The sequence below is a fragment of the Dipodomys spectabilis genome, unplaced genomic scaffold (genome assembly GCF_019054845.1).
Source record: "Dipodomys spectabilis isolate Male_0828 unplaced genomic scaffold, ASM1905484v1 ptg000069l, whole genome shotgun sequence".
Classification (NCBI taxonomy): Eukaryota; Metazoa; Chordata; class Mammalia; order Rodentia; family Heteromyidae; genus Dipodomys; species Dipodomys spectabilis.
In genome coordinates, this window is record NW_024870746.1 from 16,477,501 (window position 1) to 16,491,629 (window position 14,129).

General features: G+C 36.6%; 1 protein-coding gene across 1 annotated transcript in view; it reads left to right on the forward strand.

Moving 5' to 3' along the window:
* The window catches only part of Ush2a (usherin), a 635,341-nt gene that overhangs the window by 97,223 nt on the left and 523,989 nt on the right, over positions 1-14,129 (forward strand). Inside the window, exon 11 of the mRNA XM_042681986.1 lies at positions 11,516-11,711. Coding sequence (XP_042537920.1) covers positions 11,516-11,711 — 196 coding nt within the window. The remainder of the gene's footprint in view (positions 1-11,515; positions 11,712-14,129) is intronic.

Below are 14,129 nucleotides of genomic sequence, written 5' to 3' on the forward strand. Positions count from 1 at the left end.
ATTGTCGCTGGCCCCTCTTCTCTCTTCCAGGGGAGCGGTGGGGATGGGACCAAGGAACCATGAAAACAGTTGCACACAGGATGCTCGTGGATCATAGATTTGAAGGCAGTTTCAAAATACAAGCATTTTAATACTTCCAACATGAATGATCACTGTAGGCTCCATTTGGGTTCTTGGGGGTTATAATTAAAAAGTAAAACATTGTTTAAGTAGGTATATACGTAATCAAATGAGATGTGTGCCCTTATAGTGACCCTTTATATGTATTTTATGGTAAAAGTTGAGTTGTTCAGAAACAGGATAAATAGGTCTTCTCCTCTCTGTCCTGCCAAACCTAGACAGTCATCATTTCCAGAGGCAAGTAATCTCCTCGAACAGGGAGACTGAGTGAGTCATGGGTGTCTCAGGCTCCTAGTGGCCCCAAGTCTGTGGCTTTCACATTGATATATGCTCTTGTTTCTGTGTCAAGGGTATTAGCATCACATTTTGAAGTGTATATGACAGACTAGCAGGTTAATAAAAATTCAAGAGTACAGAAACAAGTCTGTAAGGTTTGTTTTATACTTGGCATCTATAAAGAATTATGCCAAGCATGTCAATTAATTCCATCCTACCAAAGCAGATGAAGTAATTGTTAATTTACCTATCATATTGCTTTATCCATCAAGGGCATTGAACCTCATGGAAGGATGTAATTCCTCCAAGATGACACAAATAATGCTGAAGAAGGGAAAACTATTGAACTGATGTTAATTTGAAAGCCCAAGTTCAACCTGTAGCTGGAAACATAGGGATAACATCTAGCATCTAAATCCCTTCACCTTGCTTAATCTCTTTGATATAAGCACACTCTACAGAAGATAGATAAATTGGATGTTTATTTATACTACCTAACAGTAAGAAGGAAACACACCTATTTGACTATGCATGTGCTGACTCCTATTAATTATACCAATTCCAATCAATTAAATTCTTAATTTAAAAAATGTTAAATAATTAGAAAATCATGTGCATATCTATCAGTGACAACTGGACATAATGCAACTCTCAAATGAAGACTTGGTTGATAGAAATTTGGTTGATGTTAAAAACTAATATAGATATATATGTTTCTTGGCGCTGAATGGGGATTTAGCTTAGTATTTTTAAAAATTTTTTGTCAGATGTGGGGCTTGAACTCTGGGCCTGGTGCTGTCCCTCAGCTCTTTAGCTCAAGGCTAGCATTCTACCACTTGAGCCACGGTACCACTTACAGTTTTCTGGTGGTTAACAGGAGATAGTCTCATGGACTTTCTTGCCCAGGCTGGCTTTGAACTGCGATCCCCAAATCTCAGCCTCTTGAGTAGCTAGGATTACAGGCGTGAGCCACCAGCGCCCGACTAGCTTATTATCTTATGAATTATAAGAAAAGAGAATCAGTTATAAAGGTACTTTAAAAAATCCTAATTTGCCTATTTCTTTATAACCTCAACTAATTAAAACCAGCCAGGACAGGAAAGTCCCTGAGACTCTTATCTCCCATTAGCCAGCACAAAGACAAAAGTAGAAGCACAGCTCAAGTGGTAGAGCATCAGCCTTGAGCAAAAAAGCCTTGAGAATATGAGGCCCTGAATTGAAGCCTCAGGACCAGTGTGCACACATATTCCCCCACCGTCCGCGCCCCCCTTCTCAAAACATATCATGACCTAACATGGCTTTATTTGAGCAAGCTTCACAATTTACCTTTTGCACATTCCTTAGAGATCATGGTGCCAAAGGTTGGAAAGCAGTTTCTCCAAAATGCAGTTTAGAAGGAGAAAGGAACTGTAAGAAATATACCAGCCTGACAAATGACAAGGCTTTGTGGAACGGAAGAGAAAAGGCATCCTGGTTTCACACCAATGTAGAAGCTTTTCTTCTCAAATGAGTATTTTCGACAGCTGAGCAAGATGATAAACAGCAGTATCACAAAACACTTAAATGGAAACAAGTATTATGATGTACATTATTCACCCGGCATTCTCCAACTTGTGACATTTATATGTGGCAGACCTGACTGCAGATGCATTTATTTATTTTTGAAGTCGAAGGAATACGTTTAGGAGGTAGCCTCTTATGTGAATGTGGGCTTTTCTTCTCTAGAGAGGCAGATGTTAAAGGAAGAAGTCATGAGACATATAATGGAAATATATAGAAATTTTCTATTTTCCAGGACGGCACAAGCTCTTAGCATGGAGAAAACCCTATGCAAACAAGCACACATGGACAGGTTTTCCTTAAATACATTATTTCAGGTACAAATGTCTAGTGATTTCACAAAAATGTAAGCATTGTTGAAATAAATCTATTTCTAGTATTTCTGTATTGATATTTAGTGATCTAAATACTCAAATATTGGCCCAGCTTAGAAAGGCTTAATGAGACACCTAAAGATAATTCAATGTAAAGCTAGAAGATGAAGGACTAAGACTTACTACCTAAGAATGGATTGACATGATGAAGGCAGAATAAATGGCCAGTACCTAAGGTATTAGTTTCTGGATGCTAGTGTTCATAAGGATCCCAGAAAAAACATTATGAATTGGAAATTTCCATGATTGACATTTTAATAATTTTGGTCTAAGCTACTTGGTTGTGTATAATCAAAACTCTTCTGAGTACTATGAACTTGTCGAATATAGATTTATGTGCCCAGATTCTTTTCAGTATTTAAAAATGTTATGTAAGTGTGGGAGGCATGGATCAAGTGGTAGAAGACTTTCAAATCATGTCCAAGTTTCTGAGTTCAAATCTATGTATTTCCTCAAAAAAATTAAAAATCATGTACATTGCAGACAAATATCTTAAAAAATCTATGAATGAATATTTTTGAAAACTTAAATGTAAAACAATTTGAGATCAGTTTCAAAGGCTATTCTAGAACCCATAACTAACTCCTTATCATAGTGAGCAGAAATTGTGATTTCTATAATCTTACATTTGATGGTGACTCTCAGACAGATTTCAGTGATATGACAATTTTAAATAATTCATTCACTTAATAAATATGGTAAGGGTTCAACTATATGCCAGACACTATGCTAATGAACATTTATGAAAGAACAAATAAGCAAAACAACCAGAACTGTTGCATTCAACTTTCCTGGAGTGAAAACTGTGATTGTCATTCAATGAGCTCTGCGAGGAGTTGATGCGTCCATTGCCAATGCTTTCCTTGTCAAATGCAGCCCAATTTCAGAGTGGCTGTATTCCTCCCCTCTCTCAACAGCTCCTTCTGCATTGGCCTGGCCATGCATGTCTACCCAACGTAATCAGGTTTGGCAGCTCATGCAAGTGAGCCCTCTCTGTTTTCTTCAGTTGTCACTGCACAACTCTTCTAGTCACATGGTATCTGGCTAGTCTCAATGCTTATTCTCGCACTGGTACTATGAAGATCACGTGATTGTGGGTGGGTTGTTCCCACTGGCTTCTCTCACAAACAACAATCACTTTGTTTTATTAGACATGATGTTCATGGCTTCTTTGGGAAGAGACAGTTATGTAGTTATGTCTTTTCATGTTGGGATTTAGGAAGATCTTAAAAAAAAAAATCTGTGGTCACATGGCTTGGCTGTGGTTTAAATGAGTCTCCCGAGGTTTTGTGAGTTGGAAGCATGGTCCTAGGGCAGCGATGCTGGCGTGAGATATGGTGGCATCTTTAAAACATGGCGACACCTGGGTGGTCACCACTGGCTCTTTTCTGATCACATCTACTGGGATACCAGCTGCCCTGAAGTCCTCTCCCAAGCCACGCCAGATCAGGTGCCATGTATATCAACACGCATCCCGAAGTGTTCTTCTCCTCATTAAGTATCCATCACCAGTCGTAGAAGTTAAATAGAGAAGAAGACCTTCTCCACGTGACCATGGTCTCATTGTTCTCGAGAACTTGTTCTTCATGTTTTGCCTAACAAATTTATAGAATACATGGAACACCCATTGGAAAAACAAACATATAGACTATATGGAAAAACCTCAGCTCCTAACCCTTTTTGTTATCTTCCTACATTTTAGCTCCTTCCCACTTTTCCTCTTTTTCAATCTTAATCAATGTCTGTCCCTTCGTCTACTTCTGTATTATTCTGTACAACATTGAACACTACCCGTATGACATTTTTCTAAACCGAGTCCAGCCCCAGCTCTTCCCTGTGAATTTAAATCAGGTCTCCATCTCTTTTTCCCTCCCTCCCTCCCTCTCTCTCTTTTCCCTTCTCCTCCTTTTCTCTCCCTTTCTCTTCTTCTACTACCTTCCTCCATCTCTTATATTTCAGACAGGGTTTTGTTATGCATCTCAGAATGCAGGCTAGCCTCGCACCACGTATGTAGCCCAGGTTGGCTTTGAACTCAAGATCTTCCATCTCCAGCCTTCTGGAATTACAGACATGCATACCATGTCCAGCTGAATTGAGATTCCTGGATCTAGGAGTATAAACACAAGTAGAATAAACACAAGTAGGATGAATAGAAAAATACCTCAACAAGCAAGGACCGGGCATTTGAGAATCTGACTGCTTTTGGAGCAGAAGATAGTTGATAGGAAACAGAAAAAAGAACACACTAAATGCAAAATAACTAAAAGAAAAATATATAATTTAAAAAGTTTAGTCAAACAGAAATTGATCTAATGATAGTGAAAATAAACAAGCTCCATAGTTGGTTAACTGATTACTACAAAGTGAAGAAAATACGCATTTTACATCATATATAACTATTTGAAAATAATTTGGCATACTGAATGAAATAGGCAGATTAACACAAAGCACAATATGTAGATGTATATGGAACATTAATGTGGATCTTAAAGGAAATAAAAAGTAAATTCCTCTATTTAGATTTTTAAAATTACATTTTAAGCCAGGTGCCAGTGGCTCACACCTGTAATCCTAGCTACTCAGGAGGCTGAGAGCTGAGGATCATGGTTAAAAGTCGCCTGGGCAGGAAACACTGTCAGACTTTTTTTTTTTTTTTTTTGGTCTGGTCGTGGGGCCTGAACTCTGGGTCTGGGCACAGTCCCTCAGCTCTTCAGCTCAAGGCTAGCGCTCTACCACTTGAGCCACAGAGCCATTTCCGGCTTTTTTCTTTTTGCTTATGTGGTGCTAAGGAATGGAACCCAGGGCCTCAGGCATGCAAGGCAAGTGCTCTACCACTGAGCTACCTTCCCAGCCCCCTGTGAGACTCATCTCCAGTAAACCGCTAAAAAACTGGAAGTGGAGTTGTGGCTCAAGTGGTAGAGCACTTGCCTTGAGCTGAAGAGCACAGGAACCCAAGCCCAGAGTTCAAGCCCCACGACTGACCAAAATAACAAACAAAAAAATACATTTTAAAGTAGTATCTCAGGTTGTGAAGATTTCATGGATAAATTCTCCAGTATTTTACAGGAGTAAATAATATTGATCTCACATTAATTCAGTTAGGAAATCAACAAAGTGGATGTTATGTACTTCTCACTTCATTGTGTAAGGGCTGCCTAATTCTAATCTCATAGCCAAGGTATCAAGGAAAAGCCCATATCAATATAGATAAAATTACATTATTATTATGTACCACAATGTAACTGTGGATGCAATTTAGTTTACTGTTTGAAAATCATTTGGATCGCAGTATAATAAACTAAATGAGTTAGCATAAGAACCCTGTGGCATTATCTTAATCAAGGCTGAAGAAAATAGAAAATATTCAAAATAGAAGAGAACTTCTTCAACCTGAAAAGGGTGGTGTCTGCCTCACAATCCGCAGCTGACAACACACTCAAAAATAAATATTAAATATTGCCCCCCTGAGATCAAGAACAAAGAAAGGATATTTTCTGGTACAACTTCTATTCACAATTGTAGCAGAGGGCAGATGTGGACCAAGATAAAAAACAAGTCATAAACTTTATGAAAGTAGTGAAACTACTGTCGTTTGTAGGCCACACCATGCTGTTTGGGCAATAGAAATGTGATTGCTTACCTGTCCCCATCCCCAGTCAGCCTGCTCCTCTTCCAGCCATTGTTTACAAAGCCATACAAAAGTGCTTGTGTTTAAAACAACGGACTTATGTTAATAGTAGCCATCCAAAATAGCTACAAGAAAAAAAAAATCTCAGAAGCAAGATTTCCAGCCAGATTTCTGCCACCCAGGCTTCCTTGTAAAAACAATAAACAAACAAACAAACAAAAACTCTGGTGCTATGCCTGAGGTGGCATTGGAAATGCTTTGTGACATTGAAGGAGCATGTTGAAGCATGTTGAAGCCTCATCACAGAATTTAGATGTTCTTGGTCGGGCAGTTAGGAGCTAACGTGAGCTGGCTTTGTGCACAGGGGTAATACCATGGTGTGCCAAGTTTGCCGAAGGCATTCGTAACAATCACTACTCATTAAGGAAGTTTGTGCTTCAACACATTCCTTGGAATTTCTGATACTTGGTCATAACCCAATGGCTACTAACATTTTACTCAATTTTATCATTGAGTTTATTTTGATGTTTTTGCAGAAAACATCTTTGCTTCATCCCAGGTGCTTTCTCTCACCTTGTCTCCTTTGGGAACCTACATCATATCACTGTCAGAATTAAGGGTAGATGAAAATTAATTTGTTGGCTTTTGACTCAATGGTTCTAGGAAGAGGAAAGAGTCATAGACTTCCTTCTCTATAAAATAGCTGAGTAAATGATGACAATTCTGAAGGAAGAGAATGGTAAAAACTGGGAGATATTACGAGGGTAGGATGATTTTATAAAAACCCATAAAGGACATATCATGTGGTAGCGTATGACCAAACATTTGTTGAATGGCAGGTTGAATTCTTCTGACAGGGAAGAATAAGAATGAAAGAGTTTCAATAGAAGTCCAAGATGTTATCTCCATAAATGAATGTGCTAAAAAGACACTTATTGGTTCAACCATTTCACTCCCCCCCCCCATTCATATTTTTTGTTGTTGTTGTTTAAAAGAACCTCCAAATTCAATTTGGTTTCTAGGGCAGACTTCCCATTCTTAAATTTTTGAGTTTGCTTTTCAAATTCTTGGTTTCACAACAGCAGCATTACCTCATTGGCTTTTAGTGAGTTACTTTCAGATGTCATCTGTAGAACATTAGATTTTTCTCTACTACCAGCCAAATGAATGCTTACAAAGACATAGATTTATGCTGTCTTAAAGAATTGCTTTATATTACTTAGAGCATCGTGGCAGAACACACAAATACTTCATCCCATCAATCTTAAAAGCATGCTTTACCTTTTCTTTAAACACATTACTATTTTCTTACACATGCACACAAGAAATCATGTACGGCTTCTCAGTTCTGTCTGTGAATATAGAGGATGGATGAGAAAGCTGAGTAGGGTAATTATTACAAGACCTTCTAATCAGTTGTAATAATATTTCTGCCAAACTGATTGTGACAATTGTTACCCAAGTGTGGATATTCACCATTGCTACCTACTGGACATACATCATGGACTTTTGCTCTATGGTTCCAAGTTGGAGAGTTGGTGGATGTGGTCAAGGAATAGTGTGGAACAACCATTGGTGCTTGCCAGTGTTTAGAAAAATTTGCAAAGTAATAACCAAAGAGCTTGACTGATTTTTTTCTACTTGTTCTTACTTCCTGGTAGAAGCCAGGATGTTAACGTTTTATGGATCTAGCACTCTACATATTGCTACTATTGGATGGGTAACTTACTGGATTGTGTAGCCTTATCAGGCATAGTGACTTTAACATAGTGCCGTATGAGTGTGAGTTTGGAAGTGGAGGCGGTCACTGCCTGGCTTCTAATAAGTACCTTCATCTCTCTAAGGTTTGGTGTCTTCTGCAGAATTAAGATCAGTGCATTTTTATAATGACTTCAGCTCCTGTCACGGTAGATAGAGCCCGCATAGTAAGAACAGGGCTTGGGAAGGAGATGGGAAAGCTAATAAAAATACATGTAAAATAAGTAAAATTTCTTTACTACGTTAAGTGACAAGGAAAAATCAGACCTGGTAAAAGGTACAGAGAGTATTATTTGGAGAAAGGGAATTTTAATTTTTAAATTGTAGGTAATATAGCGAAGATACATGTCACTGAATGCATAACATTTGATTTGAAAATTGAAAGAGATGAAAAATTGTGCTGGGTGGAAACTGGTCCATGAAGACTCTTCCCCAGCGTAGGAAAGTTGTGGACTCTGAAATGTCCTCCAAAAGTCAAATTCTCCCAAAAAGTCTCTGTTGTACCTTCTGGGTTCCCACCCCCACCCCCAAGATGGCGCTTTATTTCTTGAGCCACAACTCCATTTCTAGCTTTTTCCTGGCTAGTTGAAAAAAGAATCTCATGGTTTTTCCTGCCTTGGCTGACTTTGAGCTATGAGCCTCAGATCTCAGCCTCTTAAGTAACTAGAATTACGGGCATAAGAAAACTATGCCTAGCAAATGAATCATTTTCACATAATGGCCAAGTTTTGTCAGTGTCTATATCCTCTCCCTTGAGAACACACACACACACACTATCAAACTCACATACACACACATACACACTTACAACCCTTTGTTGTGGTTTTCATTCCTTTTCCCTTCTTCCTGTACTATGAGATGCTGAGAGGAAAAAAAAAAGAAAAGAAAATTACAATAGACACATCAGAATTGAGTTACTCAAAACTAGTGATCACTTTTTTCTTTAGTATCAAGTATGCAATAACTGAACATTACAGGTAGAGGGAAAACCATAAGACTGACCACAGATTTTCTGTCAAATAATAGGAACAGAGAGATTAAAGAAGGATGAAATCAGTCAAAATACTCTATGTAAGCAGGTGAAAACACAACAATGAAGATTATTGGGTTTGATTTGGAAGGGTATGAGAAGAGTGATTTGATCAAGGTACATTGTATGTATATATGGACTTGTCAAAATGAAATCCCATTTGTGCAGCTATTTGATGCTTATAACAATATGGAGAAAAAATACAAGAAAACAGTAGAAATGCTTTTTAAAATATAGGAAGAAATGAATGAAGTACTTAGAATTTTATGTCTAGTAAGAAATCCTGAGATTAAAGTCACATGAAAACAGAAAAGCTTTGCAACAGAGAAAATTAACAACTTTCTCACAAGCATATCTTCACTATCACAATGTTTTACGGGTTTATTTTGTTTTGTTTTGAAATCTTAGCAAAACATAAGATAATTCTAGATGGAGATGGAAATCTGTACAGAGAAATGAAGAACTCCAAAAACTGTCAGTTACGTTAGTAAATATATAAGATAGTTTTCTGATCATTTGATTCACCTTAAAAACTTGAGTTTAAATATAAAAAAACATTTTAGTTAAATGTAGAATAAATGACAATGCCATCACAATAGTTAAAAGAGAAGAAAAGAGCAAATAAAACCATTTGAAAGCTTTTTATCCTGTGCATGTAGTTCATCTGTTAAAAGAGGACTGAAATAAATATGTAGAAGAAACCATCAAAATGAAAGTAAAACAAAGAACTATCCTATTATGATAGCAAGGATAGAAAGTGAAATCCCAAACCGATAGACCAGATAGAAAGAAAATTGCAAGACTTAAGCCTAATCTATCATCATGTTAAAGTTACATATTTTAAATATTCTAGTATAAAGTCAAAGACTAGAAGATCATTGTTCAAAAAGTAATTCCTCATAAATGGGCTGTAAGGAATATATTTCAAATTTAAGGCACTCATAGGATAAAAGAAAAGAAAAACAATAGATATATATGCAACTACTACAGACCAGAAAACACAGATAGCCACAACACAACATTACATAGCAGAAAGAAGTCAGGTTTGTATTGCAAAAGGATAATATAATCAGTAGGCAGGACCAATGATTAACATAAACCAAACCAAACAACTTCCTATATGCTAAACAAACTGATAAAAGAGAAAGGAGAAATAAAAAGAAAATTCACCATTATAGGCAATAATTTCAGTAGTACCCCATCTTAATATGCAGTTAAAAAAAAGGCAGAAAACTATTCAGTATATAGACCTGAATGACAATATCAGCCAACTTTACCTAATTGAGGTAAAGTTGAGCGCTTGGCCCCCACATCAGCTGAGCATAGACGTACTTTTCAGATCTGCTGAACACAAAACAGCAAAAGAGCTCAAGTGGCTCAAGTAGCAAAGGACCAGCCTAGTTTTAAAGGTGGAGGAAGACCGTGAAACCCCAGAGCCAGAGCAACAATAGCATAAGCACACACACAGAGAAAATGAAGAGCTGGATGCACTTCAACGGAAAGGAAATGGGAGAAGGGGCGACCGTGACTATAAAAGAGAATTGAGGTCTGAAGACACATCTCTGTGTTATAGCATTGAACTTCTTGTCTTTATTCTACAATGCATATACATCTGCTCTATGTAAGGGGGGGGGTCTCTTACCTTCTTCTAACCAATTTAGTATTATCTATGAAAGTAGTAGATAAACACTGTGTGTTTTAGGAATTACCCTTCTCAACACAGCTGCTTGTCAGCCTACCAGGGGCCTCAGGCCTGTATTCTTACATACTCTAGAGGTGGAAATTGGAAGGATCACAATTGGAGGCCAGCCTAGCCAAAAAAGAAAATGTTCCATTTCAATGTAAGAAGCTGGGTATGGTGATGCCTATTGTCATTGCTACTTTGGGGAATAAAAGGATCAAGGGCCCAAATGCCCAAGCAAAAAGCAAGAACTGATCTCAAAATAATGAGTATAAAAAACTTGGGAAGTATGGCTCAACAGTAGGACAATCCTATTATCACACATGTGCACACACATACACACAAACACATACACACACATACACACACACACAGTCTTCCGTAGCTCAACAAGAAAAAGTACAGATTCAGCTTTTTGGCATGAAAATGCTCCAAAAAATAACGTCTTATATTACTTACTATTATAAAAACCAGATAAATATATCAAATGTGGGATAATACTATAACTACCTAAAATACACTGATATATTCCTAAAAAAGGGAATGATGTGTGAAAAAAATATATCAGGATGATTCTCAGCAGGCATAAATTAATACTATTAACAAAGAACTTCAAATTCTATTCACACAATGATGAGACTGTATTATCATAGTAATATTCTATATTAAACATCTGGCAGGAAGTTTTAAACAATATTGGACCTAGGATCTAGGAGGTAGTAAATGAGAAGGGAGAAAAAGCAGAGAGGTAGAATCATAAGGACTAAATTAACTGACTTTTTCTATTTTCAGACTCTCGATGTCTATATTTTGATTTCTTTATATAGTGCCTAAATGCTTAATTCCCCCATTTCCCTTTTAGTCATCTCCTATTGAATTCTTGGCTTTATTTCCATTCTGTTCTAAATTTTCACCCTGCTGGAGCTCCTCGTGTTTTGTGTCAGGAGGAAAAATACCTTATTACCTTCTTGTCTATTTAACATTTCAAGTTTTTTTTTCCCCTCCCTCCTTCCCGTCTTGTACCTAATGAGCAAATTATCTAAAAATAGATATGTTCATCATTCTACAAAATGTTGTATCTTCTCTAGATTGGAGGCCAGTGTAATTGTAAGAGACATGTGTCTGGCAGAGAGTGCAATCAGTGCCAGAATGGATTCTACAATCTACAAGAGTTGGATCCTGATGGCTGCAGCTCCTGTAACTGCAATGCCTCTGGGACAGTGGATGGAGATATTACCTGTCACCCAAATTCAGGCCAGTGCAAGTGTAAAGCAAACGTTATTGGTATGTGTAATGCAAAAGTTTACAGTCACATCTCTATTTCGAACTGGAATAAAACTCTCTATTTGATTTCTTAACTGAGCTGTAAAGCAAATTTCCTTGCTCAAGGCAGGCTACAAAAAAAAAAAAAGGAAACAATTTGGATGAAATTAGCTGTCTAAAAATGATTAAATTAATAATTCTATCAAGCTGCAGCTTGAAGCTTAGTTTAATCAACCCTTTAGAAGTTTCTTTATTCTGTAGATGCATTAGTTCACATGGCCTTACACTAATAAGTCATAGAAAAATATAATTTGCTTACTGCATAGATGTTTCTTTTAGAAAATTAACGCTTTTTCAAAATGTTTTACACTTAATGAGTTCTAAGCAAATCATTTCTATGCTGGTTTCCTTAATATACCAAAATAAATGGATTTTTTTTCAAAATAGTCTGTGCTACGGGGCCCTTTGTGATAAATCTTTCCATTTTTTTCTATTATATTTCTTTGAACTGTTCCTATGAAATGCAAAATAAGTCAACATATTTCCATAGATGGTGTATATTGCTAGGGTTAGTTATAAAGGGCCACCTAATTTTAATTTTGTAATTCAGTACCAAGCTGATTATAATAAACAGCTACCTTTGGTGTTATTTATCATTTTTTTAATGTAAGACGTGCTTTTTTGTTTGTTACTCCCACAGGTATTTTTCAGAAATTAGATTTGATTATAGCAATTTATTACATCCAACATTTTTGAGGGGAACCACCGCCACATAAGGACAAAATTTATCAAGTGCCCAAAATGCACTGTGTACATAATGCACTTTGAAATTTTGATATATGAGAATATTATGAGAGGAAAGTTCCCTGATAAAATGAATCCTGTATTGGAACTGAACAGTTCTTAGTTCCTACAGGAAGTTTAAAAAAGACCTTTGCCTTTCTATTGTCATTCAGGTATTAGCTTTTCTAATGCTGACCTGAACCTCACAATAATAAAAATACGCCTGGAGTGATCACACACACACACACACACACACACACACACACACACACACACACACACACACAAATGCAGACATACATATGCACACATTCTAACTAAAGTTGTTATGGGTGATATAACATAATCTGTCTCTTTCCTATGTGTAGATAGGTAATATGCACATAATTCTGGCAGGCAAGCATTTCTAATTAATTAAATATATGGACATGCTTAATATTAAGCCCTTACTGGCTTAAACAAAGGAAAAACATCAAAATGTTTCATGTGTCTTGTCTTTGTGCGCCCCAAGCATACAAACGTGAACTCTCCAGAAAGAAAAAGACAACTAACTTGTGAAGAGAAGCACATCTTTGTGTTTTACGTGATGCAGAATGAATTCTGAGACGCTGGAATTCCATCGATATTGCATCCTTTGTTCTTTAATATGAGATATATTTTAAACTCAAGATGTGAAATGAAAGCTAAATCAGGGTCTTTTAGACAATGAAATGGTTACATCTCTCTGTCAAGGGACCTTTTTCTATAATGGGTATATCCCAGAGCTCAAGGGAGAAAAACATCAAAATTTACCTAGTATTTGTTATGACCTCTCCTTCCCTCCATTTACCTTATACCATTTACCTGTTTTCCTGTTTTTTTCCAAGTAGTTTTCTGTAGAAAATATATTTATGAAAACTATTCATTTAAAATGATTATAATCATTTCTAGATTCATTTCTATAAATGCAGTCTTTCTAATAAAAATATGAATTTGGCATGTATATATACATTTCCTAATGGGATTAGCAAGTAATCTTATTGAATATTACCTTGTTAATAGGAAATTAGAACAAAATCCCTAGAAAACACAAAGGTATGTTGTATAAGCTTCAGAAAGCAAACTGTTAGAGTTAACAAAACTGTTAAATCTTACTAATGATTCTCTCACCAGGAAAATACATTAGCACCAATAATTTTATTAAAGTAGGTCATTCATCTAGAATAAAAAGGGAGAAGAATGTGAATTAAATGCCAAGTGTGCTAACTCGCCTGTACTTGTTAACACGGAATGTGATACCCTGTAGGCATCCTGAGTATCGTTAGGAATAGATTACCTGTCAGGAATATGTATGGCATATTCAAATAAGCACTGCGCATATTTTTAAAACTGATATGATATGAATCCATGTAGACCAATTTTAATAGTTCAAAATGAGTCATAATTCTTGTTAACAATACAGTTATTTTTAAAATTTGCTGCAATAGTGGCCCTTTTTTATTTTCCTTATTGAAATTAAATGATATGCCTTAGGTGGGTCATTCATCACTGTTAAAGAACTCGCCATCCATTGGAGTTCTTAAATTTTTATCCCTATATATGCATCCGTGTGATGAATTTTCTCCCAGTTTAGGAATGCTTTCTTTCATATGTGTTACTGAGTGTGAGTGAGTTTGA